The sequence below is a fragment of the Platichthys flesus genome, chromosome 12 (genome assembly GCF_949316205.1).
Source record: "Platichthys flesus chromosome 12, fPlaFle2.1, whole genome shotgun sequence".
Taxonomy (NCBI): Eukaryota; Metazoa; Chordata; class Actinopteri; order Pleuronectiformes; family Pleuronectidae; genus Platichthys; species Platichthys flesus.
The window spans coordinates 6684744-6712706 of NC_084956.1; the positions used below are offsets into that span (position 1 = coordinate 6684744).

The 27963-nt window shown below is 41.6% G+C and overlaps 1 protein-coding gene across 1 annotated transcript in view; it reads left to right on the forward strand.

Moving 5' to 3' along the window:
• The window catches only part of ryr2b (ryanodine receptor 2b (cardiac)), a 56114-nt gene that overhangs the window by 1381 nt on the left and 26770 nt on the right, over positions 1 to 27963 (forward strand). Inside the window, exons 2-58 of the mRNA XM_062401106.1 lie at positions 920 to 1039; positions 1508 to 1612; positions 2014 to 2088; positions 2222 to 2300; positions 2410 to 2522; positions 2837 to 2960; positions 3241 to 3337; positions 3424 to 3498; positions 3930 to 4086; positions 4241 to 4405; positions 4559 to 4680; positions 5290 to 5470; positions 5556 to 5691; positions 5938 to 6033; positions 6529 to 6647; positions 6925 to 7070; positions 9106 to 9347; positions 10236 to 10428; positions 10562 to 10781; positions 10946 to 11050; positions 11162 to 11265; positions 11393 to 11476; positions 11586 to 11745; positions 12266 to 12413; positions 12669 to 12877; positions 13403 to 13577; positions 13775 to 13983; positions 14112 to 14298; positions 14574 to 14706; positions 15030 to 15144; positions 15446 to 15606; positions 15774 to 15933; positions 16043 to 16129; positions 16314 to 16540; positions 16682 to 16895; positions 16995 to 17615; positions 17729 to 17929; positions 18014 to 18125; positions 18742 to 18879; positions 19008 to 19284; positions 19419 to 19533; positions 19771 to 19903; positions 20373 to 20476; positions 20761 to 20896; positions 21388 to 21574; positions 22263 to 22371; positions 22994 to 23114; positions 23319 to 23488; positions 23867 to 24087; positions 24636 to 24726; positions 24831 to 24971; positions 25881 to 26044; positions 26231 to 26309; positions 26783 to 26872; positions 27190 to 27327; positions 27442 to 27519; positions 27774 to 27849. Coding sequence (XP_062257090.1) covers positions 920 to 1039; positions 1508 to 1612; positions 2014 to 2088; positions 2222 to 2300; positions 2410 to 2522; positions 2837 to 2960; positions 3241 to 3337; positions 3424 to 3498; positions 3930 to 4086; positions 4241 to 4405; positions 4559 to 4680; positions 5290 to 5470; positions 5556 to 5691; positions 5938 to 6033; positions 6529 to 6647; positions 6925 to 7070; positions 9106 to 9347; positions 10236 to 10428; positions 10562 to 10781; positions 10946 to 11050; positions 11162 to 11265; positions 11393 to 11476; positions 11586 to 11745; positions 12266 to 12413; positions 12669 to 12877; positions 13403 to 13577; positions 13775 to 13983; positions 14112 to 14298; positions 14574 to 14706; positions 15030 to 15144; positions 15446 to 15606; positions 15774 to 15933; positions 16043 to 16129; positions 16314 to 16540; positions 16682 to 16895; positions 16995 to 17615; positions 17729 to 17929; positions 18014 to 18125; positions 18742 to 18879; positions 19008 to 19284; positions 19419 to 19533; positions 19771 to 19903; positions 20373 to 20476; positions 20761 to 20896; positions 21388 to 21574; positions 22263 to 22371; positions 22994 to 23114; positions 23319 to 23488; positions 23867 to 24087; positions 24636 to 24726; positions 24831 to 24971; positions 25881 to 26044; positions 26231 to 26309; positions 26783 to 26872; positions 27190 to 27327; positions 27442 to 27519; positions 27774 to 27849 — 8545 coding nt within the window. The remainder of the gene's footprint in view (positions 1 to 919; positions 1040 to 1507; positions 1613 to 2013; positions 2089 to 2221; positions 2301 to 2409; positions 2523 to 2836; positions 2961 to 3240; positions 3338 to 3423; positions 3499 to 3929; positions 4087 to 4240; positions 4406 to 4558; positions 4681 to 5289; positions 5471 to 5555; positions 5692 to 5937; positions 6034 to 6528; positions 6648 to 6924; positions 7071 to 9105; positions 9348 to 10235; positions 10429 to 10561; positions 10782 to 10945; positions 11051 to 11161; positions 11266 to 11392; positions 11477 to 11585; positions 11746 to 12265; positions 12414 to 12668; positions 12878 to 13402; positions 13578 to 13774; positions 13984 to 14111; positions 14299 to 14573; positions 14707 to 15029; positions 15145 to 15445; positions 15607 to 15773; positions 15934 to 16042; positions 16130 to 16313; positions 16541 to 16681; positions 16896 to 16994; positions 17616 to 17728; positions 17930 to 18013; positions 18126 to 18741; positions 18880 to 19007; positions 19285 to 19418; positions 19534 to 19770; positions 19904 to 20372; positions 20477 to 20760; positions 20897 to 21387; positions 21575 to 22262; positions 22372 to 22993; positions 23115 to 23318; positions 23489 to 23866; positions 24088 to 24635; positions 24727 to 24830; positions 24972 to 25880; positions 26045 to 26230; positions 26310 to 26782; positions 26873 to 27189; positions 27328 to 27441; positions 27520 to 27773; positions 27850 to 27963) is intronic.

Genomic DNA, 27963 nt, shown 5'->3' on the forward strand with positions numbered 1-27963 from the left:
TACACACCAGCGTCAGTTTCAAATTCAAAACAAGCTTTTTTGAAAGACTGTTCTGGACGAATGAGCATGCATCTCCACTTTCCCAGAGCTTTTGACATTTGGATTAAGTCTCGTGCTGTAGAGAATTTTCACTTGTACCTGGGAGAGGAGCTGAGTCCTACAGCCATCGGATTGCTCTGCTGTGTCGGGCCGTGTTTTTGACTGACTGCAGAGCACTGCTGATATGAAGAGTGGAAAGGAGGGTGAATCAGGGGTCAGACAGGGCCATATCTACCCAATGTGGAGATATGCAGCCTGGGTAGAGAGAGGTGTCGGTAGTCCTGGCTGGACGCTGGAGACAAGTTGTCTGTTGTCCCTCGCTACAGCTCTTTAAATAGATGTTAAAAGCCTAATTCTGTTGTCTTGGTCCATTGGCATTTCAAGGAAGATATGATAAAGTTTAGATAGGAGGGATTTACAGTGCATACTTTTATAGTGGAGATAGAGCATGTTTTGTGATATCTACACCATGCCACTCTTTCCTGAGCTTACTTAAATTACAACATTTAAAACCTTCTTGTAATATACAGTATGCTGTTATTTTTATGTAATTTCATGTAGTGTTTTTCTCATTTATGTCCTAGATGTTTGTTGGTCGGTTGGTATACAGGATCAAAGCTTGTATTTATTGCATCACCATGTGGGAAAATACAGCCTTAATATTGCTGTGTACCCTGAGATAAATTCTGACCAGAGTATACCTCAGAGGGAGCACCAAGTCAGCATCAGTGTTTTTTGCCTTTTTTTTACAAGATGGAGGCTTATAGTTGATCCCCTCAGCCTTATCCTTCAAAGACAAGTACATCGATTCTCACTATAGAGATTAGCTTATTTTTTTCATTCACAGGAATCTGTAACTCTTGTGTGTGTGTTTTCTCAGGGAGATGAGTTGGTTTTGCAGAGCACCTTCACCTCCCAGGAGGAACATGTGAAGCTCTGTCTGGCAGCGGAGGGATTTGGCAGCAGACTTTGCAGACTTGAGTCCACGTCTAACTGCAAGGTAAAGGGCTCCACCTCAATGCCTGCACACGTTTCCTTTGTACCATGAGCGTTTTATTCATCATTAATCATCAAACATTATTGTTCTTGAATAAGAAAAGAGAGACGTGTGAGATAATGTAAATAATTCTATAAGAATCAGAAACAACTGCCCTTTGCAGATACTGTATATGTTAAGCACCAATATATACTGCCATATACTGCTAATGACATTACTTTTAAATGAATGCCTGCTTACTCTGTCTGGCCTGTGCCTAGTATGTCATTCAGAAATGTTTAAAATAATTTTCTTAAAATTTCCCACTAATTCACCTCTAAATTAATCTTCCCACAATTTTATATATCCTCCATGTTTAATATGTTTCTTACTTATTTTGTCAGTGATTTTAATATCTAAACAACAATTGCCAAGTATCTAGATATATTAGCTGCTTCAATGACACAAACTCTGGTGTCTTTTTCATTTCAGAATGTTCCCCCAGATTTGTCTGTCTGTGGCTTTGTCCTCGCCCAGTGTCTGTCTGTCCGAGCCCTGCAGGAGATGCTGGCCCACAGCAAGCACTCGGCTGCAGAGGTGAGTCTCTCTTTCTCTTCTCTCGGTTAATGCATCCTAATATTCCCTGAAACATTTGGTTGATTTCTACTCTGTCAATGTCATGGTGCTGAATGTGGTGCAGAATGATTAACTGGAATTTCAGGGGTACTGAACTGACCTTATATCAACTTTTTAAATAATTTAGTTATAGTAGTTCAAGTGGAGTAGATGAAGTATTATATTTACTATACTGACTATAATATAGAGTGCAATTTTAACCAAGCATATATTTGAGAAGAATTTTAACTGTATTTATTCATCTTACGCTTCATAGTTAGTCTTATAACACACATAACAATGACAAATGAGCAAACATAAAACTGGAACAGCTAGTATTTACATAAAGTAACAAGTGGACATAATTTTGTTGTACTTTACAGGTGGGAGCTGGAGGAAACCATCGCACCCTTCTTTATGGCCAGGCAGTGTTGTTCCTGCACTTTTACAGTGGAATGGTAAGTCATCCTGATGTAATGCACATAGGAATCAGGTTTCAGTCTTACTCGCAAAAGTTTTATTAGCTTTTATCCAAACATTTCTTCACATGATCGCTGAAAAATACGTGTGTTTTTTTTTTATTATTCCCAGTATCTAAGCTGCTTGTCCTCATCTCAGTCTTCAAGTGACAAGCTGGCTTTTGATGTTGGTCTGCAGGAGGATAAAGCAGGTATTTGATGCCAGATCTTTGTAACAGATGAAAGAGAAACTGTATGTAGGTAAAGACTGCAGATTAAAAAAAACAAATCCTTCATGTATATTTCCTGTGTGTGGATCAGGTGAGGCATGTTGGTGGACCGTTCACCCAGCATCTAGGCAGAGGTCAGAGGGGGAGAAGGTGCGTGTTGGAGATGACCTCATACTGGTCAATGTGTCCTCAGAGAGGTATCTGGTGAGTCGGTAAAGGAGTGATGTTCTTTTATTGTGAGTTGACAGAAAATCAGATCTGCTTGAAGAAATAATAGAAGATCACTTATTTAGCATTTGAAGTTGATACATTGAATGTGTGTTTCATTTTTCCACTTGTCTGCCCCCTCTATCTTTGTTTTGATCCAAAAATTATAATTCCCTCTAACTCCACTCCGTAGTTTGCAATCTGTCTTCTCTGAATAGTTGATTAGCATAACTATCATTGTAGAAAAATCAGTCTCTTTTTAATGTTGATTAGCTGATTTTTCTCTCCCTTAACGTTTTGTTTCCTACCAGCACATGTCCTTTGGCACTGCTTTTGACAACAGAAGCTTGAGTGACAGCCTGATTGTTGATGCAGCCTTCCAGCAGACTCTCTGGAGTGTGGCTCCAATCTGCTCTGGAGGTGGAGTTGCTCAAGGCAAGTTACTTTTATCATCTTTTCTTTTGTTCTCTAAGCATACCGAATAACAAATGATCAATGCCTAAAACAGTATGATCCAATTAATACCTGTGTCCAAGAAATGTGATTGGCGTCTCCCTCTGTTTTTCAAACTGATGTTGGCGATGGTCTCTGAAAGAGCTTTGCTAACCATGAAAGTGAACAATACCCAGTCTGCTATTTTTCTGAATAGAAAATCAACCAAAATCTGGCCTGATTCTATAGAAAACTCTTCCCGTGTCTCTTCTGCTAACTCTAGGGTACTTGAAGGGGGGCGACACGTTGAGGCTACTCCACAGCCACAGTGACGCCTGTCTGACTGTTCCCTCCACAGGGCAGGGAGAGGAGCTGCAAAGGTCGGTTACCTGAAAATACTAATCACCTCTCATGCCAACCAGAAACAGCCTTTTGTTCCGTAGTCATTTTCGTCTTTTCAATGCAGGATGATGCATTATGAGGTTGGATCCGTCTCCAGCCAAGCCTGCTCGCTCTGGAGGCTGGAGATTCTTCGTGTTGTGTAAGTATAAATGGGATTTGATGATCTTCTCACGTGCAGTAATTTTTTGCTTCACACAAAAGCTTTTAATTACATGAAAATATCAGATTTTTTAGTTGCAGAAGAAGAGAAAATAGTAAATTATTGCCAAAAACATAGAGGGAGTTAATATCCAGCTGCTGATGGTCACTGCCATTTCAAGGTCTGGAGTTTTTGTTTCTTCTGTTTTTAGCTGAGCAGAGAAACCATGTTTGTCCAGAACAGCATTAGGGTTGTGTGTCCCCTGCTTGCTCCCCTGCCATGTCAACACTTAAGAGGCAAACAACTAAATGTAGCAGACAATTCTATTCAGCAGACAGCGTAATTGTAGCAGACAGTTCAATTTCCTGGAAAAGAATGCGGCAACGAGAACAACAACAACAGCACAACACAAAGTCCTTGATATTCCTCAGGTGGAGCGGGAGGCATACATGCTGGGGGCAGCCTTTCAGACTGTGCCATGTGACCACCGGGAGGTATCTGGGTCTGACGGAGGAAAAGGGCCTGTACCTGGTTGATCGGGAAAAAGCCGACATCAACACAACCTCCTTCTGCTTCCGTTCCTCAAAGGTCAGGGGTCACATGAGACTGTTAATATCAATTCATTTTCTGAATCGATTATGAAACGACTGGATTACTGAAGGTCATTAGTATGGAGTGTTCCATTTTATTTCACAGGGATACATTGGTTTGGGATACATGTGATAATAGATTTTCCCTGTAGGAGAAGCTTGACACTGGCGTAAGGACTAATGTCGACGGCATGGGGACCCCAGAGATCAAGTATGGAGATTCCATATGTTACGTTCAGCATGTCCACTCCGGGCTCTGGCTCACCTACCAAACCACTGATGCAAAGTCGTCTCGCATGGGAGGAACTCAGCGTAAGGTAAACGTGTAGAATTCATTGATTCAGCAAAGGCATGAGGCTCATTCTATATTCCGTCTATAATGAATATTGAATGTGAAAATGCACTTTTAATATATGGAAAGTGGGGCGAAAAAAATCGATAGAAAATAATTGCAAATGTTGTGCTACCAGGCCATTTTGCACAGCGAGGGTCACATGGACGACGGGCTGACGCTGTCTCGTTCTCAGAGGGAAGAATCTCACTCGGCCAGACTCGTCCGGAGTGCTACTCTCCTCTTCAGCCGCTTTATCAGGTGATGGTCCGTGTAATTACACCCTCAGATATATGCTACAGTGACAGTGATATCTCAGCCAGACCAATATTGGCCTATTACAGATAAATTGGTAAAGGTAAATGTTGTATGGGCTGATGTTTAATACGGATAATAGCCCACACACACACAACTGCAGACTTCAGCAGAATTGGAAGGCCTTAAGGATTTTCTTGTCGTACACAGAACCACAGCGATACCCTAAGACATTTTGAAAGAATACCATGGGATTCCTTCCATGCTTTTAAAAAGTGGCTCTTGCATAATTAACTGAGAGAAAACTCTGAGATATGGAATCACTTGAGGCTCTGAAAATTTCTCAAACTTTCTATTTTTTCTCTGTAAAAAAACTAGAATACATCAGAATCACACATTTGCCTCCAAGAACTTTCCAGTCTGTGTAACATGCATCACTCTCCACGGTTGATTCCGATAAGCAGCCCAGAGCATAAGTCATAGTTGATGGTTTTCAAATCCAGGCCTGCTTTTCCACGAGAAGATTTAAAGGTCTGGTAGTTTGAGTCCAGGCTGGAAACTAATCATGTCTGTGAAATATACTATTGTTATATTCCTCATACACATCTGCTGTAGGAAAGTGGATGGCTTCAGTCAGCAAGGACACATGTCCTCTGTCAGCGTGCCGACAGAGATGGTGATGTGCAGTCTGCAGGATCTAATAAAGTACTTCCAACCTCTGGAGGGGCTTAGCCATGAAGCTAAACAGAACAGCATGGCAGCTCTAAAGAATCGGCAAAACATGTTTCAAGAAGAGGTAACTACATGCGTGATAGTTTCAACTTATCCTATATCTTATACGTTTGCCAGTGTTTCATACGTGCACCCCTGTTTCTTCTCAGGGGGTGATAGCTCTGGTCCTAGATTGTATTGATCGTCTTCACCAGTACAGCAGCGCTTCTGATTTTGCTGAGTCTGCTCAGGGTGAGATGGGAGAAGAATGGGAGACCATCCTCAACCGCTTCTATGAGCTACTGGGTGAGAATGAACACACAGCTAGTATAGACACCTTGTCATTTGCAAAACTGAGCCCACAACATTCATTATCTACAGATACAAATGTTTTCTCTGTAACTGAGCATTCATATGCATTTTGCTAAAAATATCAATTTAAAATGATAAATTGTTGAAATGTGGTTTATACACTCTGTCATTTTGCATAAAATACATGGATCGATGAATCCTGAGCCTCCTCCTCACACTCGCTTCTCTTTCTCTCTCCAGCTGCTTTGATCCGGGGAAACCGTGTAAACTGTGCACATTTCTCAGGTTCTCTGGACTGGCTGATTAGCCGACTAGACCGACTGGAGGCCTCCTCTGGTTGGTTGAACTTGCACTTATTCTATTTTAACTTGCAAAATATTCACAAATTACCACATCCTTGGCTGTTGCTATGTCTCCGTGCAGCAGCCGAAGTTTTTTGGTTTGTCTGTCGTCCATCTGTCTGACCTCTGAATGTTGAATGTGACATACTAGTGACACCTGCTGGGAATTTGAATACACCTGACACAAACATTTACTTGGACTCAAGGATGACCTAGGTCCTAGATCTCGTGACCTCACAAGACCCTTTTTTGCCTTATTTTAAGAACACATATTTACGTAGACTCGCAGATAAACCTATTAGATAATGAATGTCAAAGTTAAAGGCCACGTTTTAAATGGTGAAATATTCCCGGTGTTTAATGTTATCTGCTGCATATTAAGTCAGAATTAATCTTATCTCAACATCATAGCAAGCACTCGTGATATTAAAGGCTGCACTGCAAAGTATCTTCCGCATATTAATGAGCAATTACATACTGTCATGTACAGGAGTCTTGGAGGTTCTGCACTGTATCCTAGTGGAAAGTCCTGAAGCACTCAATGTCATCAAGGAAGGACACATTCAATCCATCATCTCTTTTCTTGACAAGCATGGATGCAACCATAAGGTATTTAGTATTTTGTCTTTGATTTTAAATAGTATAAGCTTTATCCATACTGGAAGAAAAATTATCTTATATTATCAATATGTGTCTGCTACATTTGGGTTCATTGGCTGAAAAGCTGCAGCTGGTCCAAATACGTTTTTTTTTTTTTTTGTGGGAGGAAATACAGAAGCACAGAAAAGCATATTTGCAGCTTCAGTCGCGGTAGTTAAACTTTTCCCCTAATGTGGGATCATTTCCACGTGTTTATGGAGCCGCTGCTTGATTGGGGTGTTGACAGGTTGCTTTCCAGGTTCTAGAGGTGCTACGCTCTCTGTGTGTGTGCAACGGCGTGGCGGTGCGGTCCAATCAGAACCACATCTGCGACAGCCTGCTGCCAGACAGAGACTCGCTGCTCCAAACACGTCTGGTTAATCAGGTCATCAGGTACGATCGAGGATGCCTTCTCCTTCTTTTGTCTTTAAGTTATTCTTCTCTCTTCCATTCTGTCTCATTCTTTTCTTATTCAGTGTTTTTGGTCTTTTTCCTCTGCTGTTTATCTCTTTTGCATTTCAGACACACAAACGTCACACAAATTTATATCTAAACATTTAAAAAAATAATGTCCAAGCTCAGAAATCCAGTGTTGGACGGAGAACATCTTCCAATAATCTGTCCTACATTTTTTATTCACTCTTGGAGAATCATTTAATGAGTGTTTCTTTTCCCTCTAGTGCTTTCTATTCGATTTGTTTAGTTAACTGTAGAGATCGCACTGCTGCAGGCCTTTGTGTCCTTGAAGTTTTCCATTCTGCTCTGCTGTACACATCCTTGATACGAGATACACTTTATCTTTCTCCACAGTAGAGCACGTGGCTCTTTCTCCGGTGGACTTGAGTTAATTGAAGAATTACTTGTCTCCTTCAGTGTCGTCTCTTAATTAGCTGCACAAATGATTTTTGTCTGAAGAGATCCAACCACTAATGTTGATGTCAGAGCTCACATGTCTTCGTCTCAGCCGTATCCAATGAGACTGTGGAAAGGTTAGGGCTACCTAATGTGCTGTGACTCATCTTTGGGCATTTTTTTGTCTATCTTATTTGATCTTCTTCTTATGTCTCTCAATATTTGGGGCCACTGTGCGAAGCAGTTTCCATTTTCCTTTTCCTTTGAGCTTGTGTTTTTTTTGCACTCAATCTGCCCTGTCGTCCACAGCAGCTGCCTTCTTTTATCACTCTTTTCTCTATCAACAGCCCATTTTGCTCCTCAGGCCTTATAGCTTATTTTGTCTCATATTCCAAACACCTGCTCAGTCGAATCCCCAGCTCTCTCTTCCTCCTCCAGCCATTACTCATTCTATCACTCTTACTTCTTGTCCAACTAAATGTCTCATTAGTACATCTGCTTTCATTCATCTCATCGGTTTTCCCTCTCTTTTCCATTTTCTCTTCCTTACCCTACCACATTTTTGCCCAGTCCTTTCAGATTCCCCTCTTACATATTTCTCCTTGTCTGTATCCAGTCTTCTTATCTATTATTATCCAATCTCTTACATCATCTTAACAAAGTCATATTTTTCCCTTTCTCCCAACCCCCCCACCCAACCTCTTCTGTCCTAATGTCTCATATGTCCTGAGAGCTCTGTCAAGGGCAAGGTTGAAGTCACTACATGAACTAACATTTATTCTCCAGATGTCGTCTTGGTCCTGATTTAATCCGAGCAACATATTGCTCATTTTCCCGTCCACAAACCTTTTTCGTGTTATTGCTTCTCATGCTCTGATTCAAAATCTTCTCTGGTAATTTAGTTCAGCACCAGCAGTGGAAGGTCAACCTCCAACAAAATTCCTGCTCTGTGTTTGGTTTATATATTTATACCAATGAAATGTGATGTGCTCATGAAAGTTGAGTTAGGGTCTCTGTGGGCTGCACCAAATTCCCAGAATAAAAGAATAGCAGTGTGTGATCCTACACAGAGCAGTATGGTAAAAATGAGCTACTAGTATTATATTGCTGTACAATTTAATTCAATAGTCATGCATGACTGTGATGATTATGATGTGAGTCTTACATTTATGGATATTTTCTTTTATCATCCTATGTGAAGTGTCTGAGCAGTGAAACATTTAAATTCAAATTAAAACGGAAAGGATAACAAACATTAAAAGTGGAGAATGGTAAAACATATAGAATAGTTATTAAAAATGAGACTAATTGATTTAGCAATGCATTACATGGAGGAGAGCAGTACATTAAATGGATGGGTACTCTTTAATTACATTATAATCAAAAGCTGCTGACATCACTTGCAGCAAACCTGAGGTCAAGTGGTAGAGAATCCCAGAGAGTGGGTCTGTAATGACATAACTTAATAACAAACCAAGTAAAACAATAAAACATAAATTCTTACAATGAAAGGGTCCACCATCCTCTGAGTTTTCTTCCATTTTTCTCTACCTCCTGTGGACTTCAATCTTCACAGCATGAGACCGAACATCTTCCTGGCAATGGGGGATGATTCGGCGCAGCATCGACGCTGGTACTACGAGCTGGTTGTGGACCACGTGGACCCGTTCCTCACACCTGAGCCCACTCATCTGCGTGTGGGCTGGGCTTGCTCGGAGGGCTACCACCCCAGGCCCACAGGAGGAGAAGGCTGGGGGGGCAACGGGGTGGGAGACGACCTCTGCTCTTATGGCTTTGATGGGCTTCAGCTCTGGTCGGGTGAGGATGAGACACAGGAGTAGGTAGTTCAGTAGAATTGCTTCTGGGGATGCTGCTCACTGAATGAATGCATGAATAACCATATTTCAGTCTTGAGTCTTTATCTGATTAAAGATATGATTGAAATGTAGGTTGGTGACATCACCTCCACAGGGAGATTTAACACAAAAACAGAAAATGAAACATGACTTATTTTTGAAGTTTTAATTCGTAATCTCTGATCACATATTGATTTACAGCCAAGTCGAGAAGATATGAAGACTGTATATCTTTCCAAACATCCATTTTTAGAGATGGTTCAAATTAAAAATCCTATCATTGCTTTTTTTTCAGTGCCATAAAAGGATTATATGGGATTTTACCATCTCTGATTAAACCGAACCAAAAAGAAATTCAGTAAAATCGATGCTTCTTAATTATCTTGTAGAAACAATTTGACATTTCAGTGACCCCCATTGTGGAGCAACACTTCATTATTCAAAGGGAGCCGGGGACATGTTACTGTTTGTTCCTCGAGACTGAACAGAGACGATAATAAATCATCATCAGCCGCGGTAAATCTTGAGTTTGCTGCGGCTGCCAAACTTTTGATTGCGACAAAGATGTGTCCGTGTAAATTGACGATGAACAGACTTGCTGCCTTTTTAGTTGTGTCTAGTCTGGGTAAACAACAGTGAATACAAAGTGGACTGATTCCATATTGGCAATTTAGAAGTGTCCTGTCAGGATGATTTATGTCAGATTCTGCCAGAATGAATATGAGCCTCCGATGTTAAAATCTATGGGTGCATTCATGCATTGTATTCACATTCTTGTATTTTAAAGTACTGGGAGATAAAATATAATAAAGCATGGATGACTTAAGCAACTATGTTCACTGAATTTTAGGCTGCGTGGGCCGCAGGGTGAGCTCACCTTTCCCCCACTTGCTGAGAAACGACGATGTGGTCAGCTGCTGCCTGGACCTCAGCACTCGCTGCATCTCTTTCCGGGTCAACGGGCTGCCTGTGCAGGGCATGTTGGAGAACTTCAGTGTCGACGGCCTCCTTCACCCTGTGGTCAGCTTCTCTGCTGGAATCAAGTGAGTAGAGAAGACCCGATAACTGGTCTACACAGCTTTTGGTATCTCTCAAGTTAATTTTGACGTCATATGCTGTGTTTAATACCATTTAAAAAATGTTAAATGCATGCCATGTCCTATTTCTCGACACCAGGGTTCGTTTTCTTTTAGGAGGAAGACATGGAGAGTTTCGCTTCCTGCCGCCACCAGGTTTTGCTCCATGCTCGGAGGCTCTACTCCCGAGAGTCAAGCTGAAGGTAGAACCATGTCAGAAATACATCTGGGATCTCGGAGAAGGAAAACAAGAGCTCATCGGCCCATTAGTACCTGTCACTCCAGTTACCTTCACTCCCACACCAGTAGACATTAGCAAGGTAAAAGAAAGCAGTCAAATCAAACAGATTTTATTTCCCCATATTTTGCAAAGCTAAATTGCTAATTTATGTTCTTATTTTAAGATTTCTGAAATAAAACAAATTCTGATACAACTATTTTGAATATTTACATACAATTTTAAATGGATCTTTCCAATGAATAGGTCGCACTGCCCTCACAACTTGAGGATATCCGGGAAAAAATGGCTGAGAACATCCATGAGCTCTGGGTAATCGACAAGATTGACCTTGGATGGACAAATGGACCTGTGAGGAAATAGAAGCATATATGCTGGCATTATTTAATCATGCATGCATAAAATTAATTATTGTTTAAACCCCTATATACAGTGTGAAAATGATGAGCCTTTGTCAAACAGGTGAGAGATGAAGGTAAGAGGCATGATCCATGTTTGGTGGAGTTCTCCAAGCTGCCGGAGCAGGAGAGGAACCAGAACGTTCAGGTGGCTCAGGACACCCTCAGGTGAAATCTATGACCATTATCATACAATAGAAACAACCTCATGTCTAATTTTATTAATTTGTTGAACAAAATTAATAAATATGTACCGGTTTTGTAATCAGTGTTTCTGTATACTTCCGTACTGAAGGACTCTGCTTGCTCTTGGATTTCACGTTGGTTTGACTGATGACTGTGCGGCAGACAGAGTCAAATACATGAGACTAGCCACCAAGTATGTAAATATCATTATGTTTAATTGCATTTAGTTTGTAGCCACAAATATTGCTAAAGGGCAACAGCATCAGAGCCATTTGGTCATTCTTTTATTTGATCCTTCTCAGATATGAACAGCCCAGTGGCTATCGACCTGCCCCAGTTGACTTGAGACAGGTTTCTCTGAGTCTAGCCCACGAGGAAGTGGCTAACCTGCTGGCAGAGAATGATCACAATGTCTGGGCCAGAGAGCGGATCAAACACGGATGGACCTACGGAGCCCAGCAGGTTTCTGTTCTGTATTCCTGAATTGACCAGACACCGCTGAAGAGCAACCATATTTTTTCATTCATAATATTGCATGTTGTCTCTCGAACCTGAATGAAAATGGACATAGACTCTGGGTCAGGACATTTAAGCTAATGCAGAAATGTCTAAAATCTGTATCCTCTCATATCATCAGGAAAAACCTCTCTCTAAACTTTTTCCTCAGGAGTTTATCATCTCAATCTTCTTCAATACCACATGATGTGTGTGTTATAGTCTTGCTTATAGTAAAACCTTTCTGTCCAATGAGTTACAGGTGTATGTGGGTGTGCAGTGTCCTTGAGCTCTGAGTCAGGGTCAACCCCTGCTTCTCCAAATATGGCTACTGCTCGTTTAAAAGAAAAAAGTATTCCCTGTACATAGTCTCTCAGTCACACACTAAAATGTATATAGTAACAGCTTTGTCTGTCAACAAAAACACGGATACTGTTTGCTGACATGTACAGTTAACCCGTTCTGCTCTTTGCTTGTGTGTTACCAGGATGTGAAAGCCAAGCGGAGCCCATACCTGGTGCCTTACAGCCTGCTTGATGAAAGGAACAGGAGAATGGGCCGAGAGAGTGTCAGAGAGGCAGTGTGTACTCTGCTGGCCTACGGTTACAGCCTAGAACCCCTCAACCAAGAACGGGGTATGTCACTAAGTCCTGTTACCAGTTGTAGCTCATTCAATACCCCCTTTAATTATTGTAACCAGCTCAAGACATTACAATTCAAGTTGCAACACAGCTCTCTTTTTTTTATTGAGTAAAACTTTGTATATCTTTTGACACTCTGCAACTTCTGTGAACATTGTCATGCAAAGTAAAAGTTCTGTTTAATGGGGCTTGAAAGCGAATTGCTTATTTTTGCGAATCACCATATTTTCTCTGTTGTTGTGTTTACAGGCACATTATCAAACGCTTGTCTCTCCTCTGCTGAGAAGCGCACAGTGTTCAGACCAGATAAATCATACGCCGTGACTCAGGGGAAGTGGTATTATGAATTTGAAATACTGACACCAGGGAGTATGAGAGTGGGCTGGGCCAGACCAGGCTGTATCCCTGATAAAGAGCTCGGCTCAGATGACCAGGCATACGTCTTTGATGGATATGAGGTGAGATATTTAAGGTTTACAGCTCTGAACACAGCAGCAACCCCAGGGAACTTGTTGAAACTACACAGATCACAGTTAGACTTCAAATGTGTGTTTTTTCGGGCGTAATAAAATCAAATATGTTGAAAAACATGTCTCTATGATACTACAAGACATTTCTTGATTTACTCTCACAGTCTACAGAAATAAATTACGTCTGGATCTGAATGTAATAAAAAAGTCTTAATCTGTTCACATACTGGTTATGTGATCATTGGTGAAGCAAGAGGAGGATTTTAGGATAGCAGACAGAACTTACTTACATCAGACATGTAATTAAGCAAACCCTGATTCAACAATGGTCCTGATCAAAGCCATTCACCATTATAAAATAAAATATGAGGGATGTAGGAAAAAGCAAACTGGAGCACAGCTCTCATTAATCTGCCGGGCTGACTCTGATCCCCCTGCTTCCTTCTCTCTTTACCTCATTCTGAGCTGTGGTGATTCCTATTTCAGACTAAATTCTCCTCCTGTTGCTTTCAGGCTCAGTGGTACCACCAGGGTGGTGAGCCCCTGGGACGTCCGTGGCAGAGAGGGGATGTGGTGGGTTGTTTGGTGGACATGGCAGAATGCACCATGCTGGTCACGCTAAACGGGGAGGTGCTGTTTAATGACAGAGGATCAGAGCTGGCTGCCAAGGACTTCGATTTCAGAGACGGTCTGGAGGAGCTTTTGACTTTTTATATGGTGTATTGGACAGACTTGATACTTTCTATTGACTGAAAGATAATAAATTACAACACTGATTTCTATATTCGCACTACTGTTCCTTCTATATATAGATATTCTTTTTGAAAAAAGTCCAACAAACAGTATATTAAAGATTTTCATTTTGTCTCTCCACATATTTCCTAGGCCTGTTGCCCGTAGTCAGTGTTGGGGTGAACCAGGTGGGGAGGCTGAACCTGGGCCGCCACGTGGCCTCTCTGCAGTACTTCACAGTGTGTGGTCAGCAGGAAGGCTTTGAGCCCTTTGCTGTCAACATGGCCAGAGATCCAGCTCTGTGGATGAGTTGGAAACAGCCTCAGTTTACTTCCATACTACCTGATGATCACAATTTCCAGGTTAGTTTATGCAGTTGATAGACTTTCTCTCCTTTATATGTTAACAGGTATTATGTCCTTTGCATGGTTGCTTGTAGAATTGGACGACTCACACTGATCCTGAAAATCTTGTTCAAATCTTACTCAAGGTCACTAAAATCAGCGGCTCAACGGAGTCCTCGTCCAGCCTCAGGGTCGCTCAGCGGTTGTTTGCTCACCACAGCGGAGGCAGTGAGATGGGCTTTTACCGGCTCAGCATGTCTGTTGAATGTGCTGATGTCCTCACCAGCCCTGCAGCGGGGGTGCTTCTCTCGGCCTCCAACTCTCTCTCTCCAGGTTAAGATGGTATTACAGCATCATATACAGTTCATAGAGGAAGTGCTCGGTTTGCCAACAAACACAGAAAACAAAGGACATTATTAGTGCTGCAGCTTGAAGAGATCACAGACCTGTCACAAGAAGAACATTTTACAAAATTCTGAATGAGCTCTAGATAGCCGTTGCTTCCATTTATCCAGATTGCTGATATTCTTACATTATGAACTTGGTGAGCTGCTCAGTTTAAGCTCCCCCAGGCCTCGCTGTAATTAATGTTCATTGTTCTTTTTTAGGACGGAAAGAGCAGGAGGAATTGGACTCTGACTTTGAAGTGCTGATGAAGTCAGCTCACAGTTTCACCGGCTCGAGAGATGAGCTCAACCATAAGGATCACAGCCAGGAGAAAACATCAAGATTGAAACAACGGTAGATTGCAGAGAGCTAAAATTAGGAACACACTATATGTACGTGTGAGTTATAATTTGGAATATAGTAGAATTAGCATAGAAGCACAAACCTTAGTTTGAGTTGTTAGTTTTGGCAGAGATGTATGGTTTTTTGTGTTTTGTGTATTGTTTGTTTTTCTATGATTGCAAAATAAGTTTCTCAAAATTAAATAAGACATAAACAGAAGAAATCCAAATTGTGAAAAGAAGAAGAGATGCAAACAGGCTCTTGTCTCAGTACAGTCATCAATAATCTGCAAAGTTCATTGTGCTGCTCATTAATGTGTGTTTCTTCTCTACAAGGTTCATGTTGAAGAAAACGAAACCAGGCCTGGTCAGCAGCAACTCGTCTGCACGGCTCCTCGAAGATGTGGTGGTTGACAAAGATGACCATGGTCACCTCATCCAGAGCGCCAGAGTAAGGGTCATTATTTCATCCCATTTGAAACAGATAACCACCCGACATAATAAAATCTGCACTAACAACAAAACCGTTGTTGTTAAAATGTATATTTAAATAACCTGTAATTAGCAAGAAATAATGATGATAAAGTCTTAATGTGTTTGGGCGCCCTGCTGCCTTAGAATCCAGTGAAGTGATACAAATTGTGCTGCAGGGCTTGTGCAGCGCTGCTAGATAATCACCTGCCACATTATGATCATGTAGAATAGAAAATGCAAATACCAAACAATGACACCAGCTGACCTCTGGGTTTCAGTATTACTACTCAGTGAGGGTTCTTCCTGGCCAGGAGCCGTTCAATGTGTGGGTAGGCTGGGTGACCTCTGACTTTCATCAGCATGACATGACATTTGACACCGACTATGTCCACACCGTGACTGTCACCCTGGGAGACGACAGCGGCAAAGTCCAGGAAAGGTCAGTGTGCACCAAGACATAACATTTTTACTATGGATGGTTTTTACCAAGAATTTAAATACTTCCATTAAATGCATTTAGAGATATCGATGACAGTTGCCACGATATCCTTTGTGTGCTATATTGTATAAACAAACTAATGATCGTGTCCCTCTCCTTGTCCACAGTGTGAAACGCTGTAATTGTTACATGCTGTGCGCTGGAGAAGCTACGGGCTTGTCTCAGAGTCGAAGAAGTACAGGGTTAGAAATTGGCTGTTTGATTGACACAGCCACTGGGCTGCTCACCTTCACCTCCAGTGGAGTGGAGATGTCAGCGTTTTACCAAGTAGGTCACACAGGAATAAATCTGATTGGCAGAATAACTTACCTGATTATCTAAAGGAAACAATGTTTAATGTGTCTATTACTAAACATGAAGTTTCACTGTTGATCAGGTGGAAGCCCGTACAAAGCTGTTTCCTGCTGTTTTTGTCAAACCAACCACGGGAAGCATGTTTCAGTTTGAATTGGGACGTGTCAAGGTGAAGGAAGTTTTCATTATCAATCATGTAAAATATGTTAGAGGAACATTGTGTTACATAAAAAAGTGACATGTTGTTGAAAGAATGGATCTGTAGTTTATTTGATCATGAGAAGTTTCTTCTTTTACAAAACTTTTGATGGTCTGATATAACATTACTTTGATTTGTCTCTCTCTTGGTCCAGAATGTGATGCCCCTGTCGGCAGGTTTGCTTCGCAGCCAAAGAAGAAATACCACTGCTCAGTGTCCCCCAAGGTTTCAGGTGCAGCATCTCAGCCCGGTTTCGTGGACCAGAGTCCCAGAGCATGCATTACGGGTTTTGGTAGATCGGCCAGATGATCACCATGGCTGGAGAGTCCAGTGCTCTGAGCCTCAGCAAGTCATGACCCTTCAGATCCCTGATGAAAACAGGTCAAAGAGCAGATATAAACTGTGTTAATGCTATAATCTAAAACATATTTTGTTATATGGAGTTTTAATTTGTTTTTGATTGAGCAAAACCACTGACATTGACAATACCTTTATTTATTTTTTAATGATATATACATTTAGGTGTGTCGACATTTTGGAGTTGTCCGAACTTGAAGGTCTCTTGACCTTTCACCACCACACCCTGCTCCTCTACTGCTCTTTATGCGCCCTGGGAAACACCAGAGTTTGCCATGTCCTCTGCAGTCACGTGGATCAGTCCCAGGTCCTTCATGCCATTCAGAATCCCCAACTCCCGGGACCACTCCGCTCCGCATTCTACCAGCTCCTTATTCAGGTGATTGCTTATTGGAGTTCATGTTAATTTGATTAGTGACTACAGGATAAGAAATCTTCCTAGTATAAATAAATAAATATACATTTTCTTGTTGCTTAGGTCCACCTCAGCAGCCACAGCACAGCATTCCTCATGATGAACCACGAATACATTGTGCCTATGACGGACCAGACCAGACAAATCACTCTTTATCCTGATAGTGTGAACAGGGGGGGCGGTCCACCTCCAGAACGAATTCCATGCTCTCGTCTTAGCACATCCCTTAAACCACGGATGCACTTCTCCAACCCTTGTTTTGTGAGGAGTGACGGGATGGAAACAGATGATGCAGTTGAAAGCGTCTGCGCAGACAGCCCAGAAATCCCTCTGGACATATTAAAGAGTCTCACTGGGGAGATGCTGACTGTGGGGGTGTGGGCTGTGGGTCAGGGTGTGAGGGATCCTGTAGGAGGCAGCATTGAGCTTCTGCTGGTTCCCCTAATTAGACTCTTCTATACCCTGCTGGTAATGGGTGTATTTGGGGATGAGGATCTCTGTAAAGTTCTGAGACTGATAGAGCCGGGAGTCTTCTCCCTAGATGTTGAATCCACTGAAGGGAAAGAGGAGGAAGATGTGAGTGATGATAATGAAAAGGAATGGAAAGGGGGCAGCGAGAAGGAAAACGACACTCCCACACAGGGACTTCTTCAGATGAAGCTTCCAGAAGCTGTCAAGCTTGAGGTGAACCAATTAGAAGATTTCACACATTGGATGTAATTTGGGATGAGCCTCAGTTGTGTTGTCACTGTCACACAAGTGGTTTAAAATAAAGCATAAAGCGTTTCTCTCCCCAGCTCTGCCATCTTCTGTCCTACCTGTGTGACAGCCAGGTGCGTCACAGGGTGGAAGCTGCGGTCGCCTTCTCTGACAACTTTGCCGGGCGGCTTCAGGAGAACCAGCGCTATCGCTACAACCAGGTCATGCAGGCGCTCAACATGTCGGCCGCCCTCACTGCCCGCAAGACCAAGGAGTTCCGCTCACCTCCACAGGAGCAGGTCCGATAGGCTGAAATCAGATCGGGAAATGTCAGAGGATTAGAACCCCGGAGATGTTTGTGTCATCTGTTTATCTGTGTTCAGATCAACATGCTGCTGAGCTTCAGAGAGGATGAGCAGCAGGAGACTTGTCCGTGTCCTGTGGAAACCCAACAGCTCCTGCTGGACTTTCATCGGCTCCTGAACACACACTGTGGTCGGAACACTGTATTATCTTTGAGACTGATTTATAAAAGAGCCCCTCTTCCACCACATTGCTTTGTGTGCACTCGCTCAATAAACCCTCTGAGTTCTTCAAGAATATCTCCTATACGAGGTCGTGCTGTCTCATGTCAGCACTCTCTGCTGCTTTTTTCTGTAACACCCATAAATCAATCAGATCGAATCAGCCTTTCTGACGATGTGAGGGGCTGCAGCTCAATCAGCACTTTTGAAACCAACTTTAAAAGATGTCTTAAGGTTGCTCAGCTTTGCACTTACTGAATTTAATATTCTCCTTCTTCTCGTGGTTTTGATGACTTGCTTTTATCTGACAGGCATACATTTGTGCTGTTGTGAGCAGGGTTATATTGCATATCTTGTGTGTTACCTGCAGAGGGACTCAAAGTGCAAATAGGCTGGTAGCTAAAATCTGGTACCGTGAATCAAACAGGGACATGTATGTTTGAGCTGCACACTGTCCTCTTTAAATCAATTAAAGAAATTAAATTAATTTATATATTTAGTCAGACAACTATTAATAAGCTCAGAGGAAGGTACTCGCCCCAATAACCACTGAGGAAGTCACGGCTTGTTTTGCTGTCGTCGTGCAGGCATTGAACTGGACGTCGACTCCGAGGTTGAAGAGGATGCTGAGATGTCTGTGAAAGATTGGCTTCTCAGTCTATTGGTGAGAGGCTTTGGAGTGAAGAAGTCACCTGTAGAACAAGAGTGCAAACCGCAGAGTGGCAGTAAGTGTATCTGTGTTTCTCAATCTACATCTACATCTACATCACAACTCACCTTGCTTTCAAACAAAAGGGTAAATAGATTCTATCTACTATACTGTATACTACTTTACCCGCTGGTTCTTCTCCAGAGTCCCTCAAAAAGCTCATTTCGGAGACGATGGTGCGCTGGACCCAAGAGAGTGAGATGGAGGACCCTGAACTGGTCAGAGCTGTCTTCTCATTGCTCCACCGCCAGTACCAGGGTCTCTGGGGTCAAATGGCGGGACCGCTCAGCAGAACCTACACAATCAGCCAGGCCTCGGTGGAGGACACAATGACTCTCCTCTCCTCCCTCGGCCAAATCCGCTCTCTCCTCAGCGTCCGCATGGGGAGAGAAGAGGAGAAGATGATGATCAGGAGACTTGGGTAGGAGGAGGGTTGCATCTCGTGTGACATCTAAATTATTGTTATCTTCTCTGGAAACTGGTTACGTCATATCCTCCGAAGTGTGGAAAGTATTCTTTACAGCTGTTGTGAATATTCTGTGTTTTAACATCCAGAGACATCATGAATAATAAAGTTTTCTACCAACATCCCAACTTAATGAGGGCACTGGGGATGCATGAGACTGTGATGGAGGTGATGGTGAATGTTTTAGGAGAAGAGGAATCAAAGGTGAGAGAAAAATATTTAATTAAATTGTGTTGATATTTGGAAAAAAGTGTGTAACTGTGCAGCATTGTTGTTTCATGGGGCATAATCCAAAAATGAAATCATCCAAAGCTAATGTAATGGGTTCTGGCTGATTAACTGGGCAATACTCCATGCAGTCGAGTTTGTTTTTTGTAACATCTGCCATCATGTCACATTTAACTTTCTCTTTATGTCTATCCTTTCATTTTGTTTTATTAGGAGATAACATTTCCAAAGATGGTGGCCAGCTGCTGTCGATTCCTTTGTTACTTTTGCCGCATCAGCCGTCACAACCAGGGAGCCCTGTTCGACCATCTCAGCTACCTCCTGGAAAACAGCAGTGTCGGACTTGGTAAATCCTCCTCTCACACTTGGCAGCGTCAGGGTTTGAGAAACAGAAACTCAATACAATTAAAACACAAATAACCACTTCATTGCACAACACAACTTTAGTTGTTTCGCCTGTAACTCACAGTTTGAAGAGAAGTGCTTCAACTCTAGGGTGTAAGCTTCCATTTCGGTTTGTTGGGTTGTTGTGAGGAGGTCATTACATTTTAAGTGTCTAACTTGCAGCGCTTTAAAAAGGCAGTTTGCTGAGTAAAAATGTGATTGTTGCATTGTGTCTGAACTTTTTAGTGTACATCCCCATGCAAATGAAATGAAGAAAAAAGGTATTTTCTAAGCTGCTCTTGGTAGAGTTGGGCTGCGATACCCTTGTGTTGGCCACGGCATCTTCATCCTTTGATAAGAATCTCCAACGTCCTGACATATATAGTTTATGAGCTGGTGCTTTGATTGTCTTCTGCCTCTCTGTCCCTCAGCTTCCCCGTCCATGCGTGGAGCCACTCCTCTGGATGTGGCAGCGGCCTCTGTGATGGATAATAACGAATTGGCCTTAGCGCTGACGGAACCTGACCTAGAGAAGGTGAATTAATATTACTCCACGATTCCGATCTCAACCGTATCCATTATGTATTCATATATAATTGCTTCGCTTTATATTGATCACGGGCTGCCCTTGCTTAACATTTTGTACAGTGTTACTGTCATTTCACTCATGTTATTGATTGTCTGCTGTTCTGAAATCTTTGTGTTCACCCCCCCCCACCACTTTCCTGCTGTTGATTTGATGATGCCAGCTGTAGTAATGAGCAACACATTACACAACTATCACCACTAATCTAATAAATACTGATAATCTGATCTAAGGTGGTGCAGTACCTGGCTGGCTGTGGTCTCCAGAGCTGCCAGCTGCTGGTGGAGAAAGGCTACCCTGATGTTGGCTGGAACCCTGTGGAGGGAGAGCGCTACCTGGACTTTCTACGTTTTGCTGTCTTCTGCAATGGTAATGTTTATTTAGCAAAAAATGTTGTTGACAGTTAAATGCATTAAGGTTGTATCTTTCAACATTTTCTTTAAACAAATCATCCATCACATCTTGGATAAGTCAGTGAGGCTATTTGTGTCAGTTCAAGAACAGTAAGAGCAAAATGAAGTTGTGTGATGTCCATTTGAGTAAGCTATTTGCAATAGAGGTAATTCATTTTCTGATTTGTGTTCTATCGATCTTCTTTACTCTGATGCGGTGCCCAGAAGGCATCAGTTCAAATTGCCCTTCAGGGTATTGACAGTTCAGCCAAAGGGCATTGAATTTCACACCACGTATCCATCAATGATATCAGCTTCAACCTTTTTTCCAGGCCGTCTTTTAGCTGTGTATAAATTAACCTAAGTCTGAGTGAAAAATGTTGTTGTTCAGTTATTTCTCACACACAATCATAGAGTTCACCAGTAGTACGGCTTCATTTTCTTTGTTGTTTTATCATTTGTCGACAGGTGAGAGTGTCGAGGAAAATGCTTACTTGGTTTTGAGGTTGCTGATTCGTAGGCCCGAGTGTTTTGGCCCCGCCCTGCGTGGTGATGGGGGAAATGGTCTCCTGGCAGCCATGGAGGAAGCTATCCGGATCTCCGAGGACCCCTCTATGGATGGACCTTGCACTGCCTACCAGTCCAACAGAACACTGTAGGTATTAAATGTGTGCTTAAAAGCTTTATTATTATACAAACAAACAAATCCAACAAAGTAATATTCATAAAAAACTGCCTAACGGATGCTTTACATGCGTTGGACTTTGCAGGGGACAATACTGCAGCTGCAGTTAATTGTGTAGATCATGTAGAAAGATACTCTTAACATTACTTTCTTTAATTTATTTTTCTCCATTTCTACCATATCACTTTTTCCTCAGAGAAACGTTTAATCTTACTGGTTTTGAGTTCACCGGCGGATAACATCCAATTTCGACATCATTCATCTTAATCAAAGTCCAGAGTTTTGTGGATCTGCCATTACATGGTTAATGTAACAGTGATTCATCAAACCAAAAATCTAAATGTTAGAATTCAAAATAGGCAACACGATGTTATAGAAATGTAATCACTGCATTAAGCCTGCTCATTTCTGTCCCTGTAAAAAACCTAAAAAACTAATTTCAAGTTTAAAAACATTGATTATTTTGTTAAATGAATGTGAGCTGGGAGCCTCTGGTCTGTCTCCATGTCTATTCAAACTGTAAAGTCATTAGTAAAGCTCTTATATCACCTGGCTAATGATTTTCTATATTTTTAAATATTGAATTTTAAACAATCCTCATTGATTATTCTACTTCACGACAAGCCTTTTTGACCACTGTGGTTGTTTCCCGGAACAGAGATGTTGTCCAGGACCCCGACGATGACCTTGTTCACATGGGGCACGCCATCATGAGCTTCTACTCAGCGCTTATTGACTTATTGGGGCGCTGTGCTCCAGAGATGCATGTGAGTGTTTTCCCAACCTTCAGCAGCCATTTCTCATCAATATCCACTGATGGCCCATACAATAAAGCCGAATGGAGAAAGTCTGCAAAACTGCTTTTAAAAATGCTTTTACAGATTTCTTTTCCACATAATGGCTTGGTCCTCATACAAACTTTTTAGACACGAACATAAAACATTAAATATTTAAAAATAACGATGGGAATCTGCTCTACAATTAAATTTAATGTCAGAGTCACTGCTTGGAAATGGCAACTCCATAGCAGTAAAATGTATTTTATTCGTCCGTTCTGTGTTAATTCACAGTAAAAGATCATGTTTACTGTAATCATTTTGTTGTATATTATGTTGTTTCCGAGTTTTACCTGGTGCTTTATGATATCCATCAAAACAAAAAGCTCTTTGGTGATATTTACTAGCCGCTGACAGATGCTGTCTGAATGTGCTCCGCCTGCACTAGAAAGCAACGTGTTCAGAATACCTAACAAAGGTCATAGAAAGGTAGTGAAACCTTTGAGAATATCAGGAGCAGCAACTGCAATTGAAAAAAAAATGACTGTGCCCTTCAGTAAAAGTTCCCACATCGGTTGTAACTGACTTTTTTTTTTCTGAATTCATGGACCAGTTAATTCAGGGGGGCAAAGGAGAAGCCATCCGCATCCGGGCCATTCTGAGGTCGCTCATCCCCGTTCAGGATCTCGAGGGAGTCGTCAGCATCTCCTTTCAAATCCCTTCGGTGTCTAAAGGTTAAAATAATCTATCAGTCAATGTTAACATCACTACAGTACAACCTGGTGTGCCTGTTGTGGATGCATGTTAAATTATGAGACATTAAACCCCCACTTATAGTCACTCATATCCCCATTGTATATGTATATAGTTAAATATACTGTACACATTATGTCAACATGACCTTTGTATTTAATCTCTAATTTTATTTGTTCCTCCAGATGCTGTGGTGGTTGAGCCTGACCTGTCCACGGTGTTCTGCCCAGACCACAAGGCAGCGATGGTTCTGTTCCTCGACCGAGTCTATGGCATCGAGAACCAGAGCTTTTTCCTCCACCTCCTGGAAATTGGTTTTCTTCCAGACCTTCAGGCGGCCGTCTGTCTCGACACCGTGAGCAGTGGATTTTTAAGTTTCCTCACCTCTGACCCCCTGGCTTCATATTGATCCAAGTTGTTTCGTGTCACCAATGAAAAATAGCTACTCCTGATTTGATCAAAACTCATAACATCCCTATGATTATTGAATAGTCCTTTTAAACATGCCTTCCTGCAGTGACTCACAAAAGACTCACCCGTCTCCATTTGAGTCCAATTCAGATTTTCCAATTTTCTTTATACATGCAGTATATTTTCAGTCTTTATGTTCAGGAATCATTATTTACTTCTTTATTTTACTTTATACTTCTTTATCTGCTGCCTTCTTCTTCTTGTCAAGTGCCACTCAGGTAATTAGACTGTACGAGCATAACATCCTTTTCTACCCCTGCAGGCTGATTTGGGATCCACGGACATGGCTCTGGCCCTCAACAGATACTTGTGTACAGCTGTTCTTCCCCTGCTCATCAAGTGTTCCGCTCTTTTCTGTGGATTAGAGGAACGTACTGTGCTGGTTGATTCTCTCATCCAGGCCATATATAGCCTCTCCAGAGCTCTTAGTTTGACCAAGGCTCAGAGAGACACTATAGAAGATTGTTTGCTGGTCTTGTGCAGGTAGGATTTTGTGTTTGTGTTATGAAGCTCCCACACTACTACACAAGGTTGTTATTGTTGAGTTGTTGCTTTTGCTGTCTGCAGGTAGGGGTATTCATTCACCAGCGAGTTACTAATAGATCATATGTGATGCAGTGTTCTTTTCAGTAGCTGTAACTTCAGTGGCCTTTTCTTTTTTATTGTGAAATTGTTTTATTGCATTAATAGTTTCTTATTCCCATTCACCTCACTGCCTCTTTGCTGTTTGTCCAAATAAAATGCTGAGACGAGAAATGAGAAACAACAAATAATTGGTAGCTGATGCACACTCACACAAGCGCTTTCTCATTCCTACTCATTATATTTAATGAATCACTGTGAATCCATTTTTGTTTTGTGCCTAATCCAGATATAATTTACCAAATTCAGTCTGAATGTTAATGATCTGATTTTTCTGTTGGCATCTTCTTAATTATGTCTCATTCTTCTGCGACTTAGTAATCAGTCATAAAACCAGTCACTGTGCATTTGTGGATGTGACTAATCCCCTCACTCATCGGCGTCCTCAGCAAACTGCAACCATCCGTGATGCAGCCTCTTCTCCGTCGGCTCGTCTTCGATGTCCCTCATCTCACGGACCATAGCAAAATGCCACTTAAGGTGATTAGACACATTTTGCAGATTGCTACAATGATGGAATATGGTAATAAACCAACCAAACGTTGTGTGTTTTATCGATTTCATTTAATACTTTTATCTGTTAGCTCTTAACCAGTCACTATGAGCAGCGGTGGAAGTACTACTTGCTAAGTGGCGGGCAGGGAGACCATAATCTGGCTTCCGAAGAGGAGCTGCACTTGTCTACAACATTGTTCTGGGGAGTGTTCAAGGCCTTGGCCAAGAAGGTAAAGTACTGAATGAAAGTGATTTAAAATTACAGTCCTAGTTTCCTGGAGCAAAGAAAATATTTCCCAAAGGAGAAAAAAGTTTTTGAAAATGAATAATTGATATCCATTGATTTCTCGCTTCATTTCTTTTCCCATTCTCCTAAAAAAGTCAATTTCAGGAGAAACAGCAAACATTAGTACACACTTGAGATGAAGAGTTTATTTTTCATATGCTGGAGGTAACTCATCCTTAAACCAGCCTTGGTAGAGAGACACACAGAATGAAAGTAGTGATCAATAACTGAATCTCATTTCTCAAAATAGTTCTGCCTGACACTTGACTGATTCGGAAAATGAAAATATCAAAGAAATAAGCCCATGGGTTCCTTTCAGGCCCACGGGTGGCTCATATCAAACAACCTTAGAAATTGATTCCACAGCTCTCATTGCCAAGAATTCAGTATCTTTTATACTGTATCAAAGTTTTACAATATTGTTGTATAGTTAAAACTATGTACATGACATGCTACAGTTTGTATCACACTCTTTTAACATCCTCTTAAATAAGTGTAATATTGTTGCCTTTTCTTTTTTAACTTACTTGGCCTCTGAAGCAATTTTCTTACATGGAATTTATTTGGTGTGCATGAGAACAGTGTCTACTAGTCCCAGACTTCGGGATCCCTCGTATGTCTTTCTATCCAAAACAATTAAATCCGATGTGTTATTAAATTTGAATTGAATAATCCGTTTCTCCTCGGCCGAGTGGTTCTATTTGTAAAATTCACACATATGTCCAAAGTAATGAAAACCAAGGACACGCATCGTTACTGTGGCAAAGCAACCAAAATCAGGCTTAGCCAGTATCTCTCTCTCACCCTGTCCTGTGCTCTCTCTCCCACACTCTCTCCTTATCCAACTCCACAGCCCTATGAGCCTCAGCTATTCAGGCTTTGCGTCCAATGTCTGGCTGCAGTGGCCAAGGCGCTGCCTCCTGACCATGTGGACTCGAGCCGTGTGTCTCAGATGGAGAAAAAATCCTCCACAGACACAGATGGACACTTTGATCCACGGCCTGTAGATACGTCCAAGTAAGATTCTGAGCAGCACTTTTTACTGATTACAGACAAAACATAGCAATTTGAGTCTGGATCTTGTGAAAAATTGTTTATCTGTTCAATGTAATGTGTTGGACAGAATTCTCTTTTGGACAAAGGAGCATATTCAACGGAGATAAGGCAAGATAAATTGATATGTTATTTCCTGTTCTGCTCTAGCGTATCAGTTCCAGAGAGACTGGAGTTTGCAGTGAACAAGTATGCAGAGCACACTCATGAGAAGTGGTCACTTGACAAGGTAATATCATAATAATAATTCTTCAGGCTGCTGAAGTTGCAAACTAGAGTTGATGTATATATAGATAGATAGATAGATAGATAGATAGATAGATAGATAGATAGATAGATAGATAGATAGATAGATAGATAGATAGATAGATAGATATATAGATAGATAGATAGTTTTATTGTCATTGCAGAGTACAACAAAATCAGTACTCACATATAACAGACAACAATTAAAAAAGTACAAACTATACTAAATGAAGTGTACAAATGTAAATAAAAACTTTTGAGACAAAGACTTAAGCAACACAATAGGAACTGAATTATTCCACTTGGAGTATTGCACACGTGAGAGTTGAGAGTGCATAATGTATTGTATATATATATATATATATAAATACACATGTGTTCTTAAGCTCCATGTGCAAAAAGTATGTATGATCACATCTGAACCACTGTACGTATCTGTGTGTCATCTTTTGTCAGTTTGCAAATGGCTGGGTTCACGGGGAGCAGCTGTGTGAGAACAGCAAGGTTCACCCTCTCCTCAAGCCATACAGGGCTCTGGCTGAGAAGGTACGAGGAGAAATCAGTTTTTATGTGTGTGTGTCTGTGTCTGTGAGTGTACTTTGTCAAAGGAAGCAGCGAACTGACAAATACCAGAGGCACCTACATACCAAATGTGGTGTACATAATGTAAAAGATGAAATAGCCTCAGTTTGTGGTCTTTGAATTTTTACCCTGTTGCCAAAATCCTGAAGTGTGGGGTGAAAAACTCATGCTTTTGAAAATATCCAAATATTTCAAGCATGTTCCGCTCCTCTCCTTTTCCTTTTACGACCCAAGTTTCAGTTCAACATGAGCGTTTATTTATATTTCTTCGGGTTTTGCAGGAGAAGGAGGGATACCGCTGGGCCATTAAAGAGACTATAAAGAGCATGCTGGCCTTTGGATGGACCATAGAGAGGACTAAAGAAGGAGATGCATCAGGCAGCCATACATGTGCACACAGAGTTTCTCAGTCTGGACAGGTATGTCTACTACTCAGTCCACGTTTAATCAGCCACTGGGGGACCTGACAAGTCTTGCATAATAAAACTAATGTCATTAAACTTGCTGAGTTTCACATTGTTTGTCTGTTGTAGCTTTCTTTTGAGGGAGCGTCAACTTTCAGCCCCAAACCAATGGACGTGAGCAGCATCATCTTATCATGGGAGCAGTGTGTATGTACTTTCACTACTTTATACAACATTCAAGTAGGTTGCACTTTGGTTCTACTTTAAGTTGGCACAGAAGACATCTTCGGGTTGGCTGTGTAAGAGAAAAGTAACTAATCACCTAACCAACCTTTATGAACAATAACAGGTAGCTGGGAGATATTTGCCTGCTCTCATCTATAAAGAAAAGTTAGGAATAGAGAAGTTCATTCGCCAAACGTTTGGAAATTTAGTTGTCTCTTTTCTTCTATTTTCTTCAGGCTATGGCCGAACAGTTAGCTGAAAACAATCACAATACCTGGGCTAAGAGGAAGAAATCAGAACTTGAGAGTAAAGGTACTCCTCTCCCCTCCTCTCCTCTCCTCTCCTTTCCTCTCCTCTCCTCTCCTCTCCTTTCCTTTCCTTTCCTTTCCTTTCCTTTCCTTTCCTTTCCTTTCCTTTCCTTTCCTT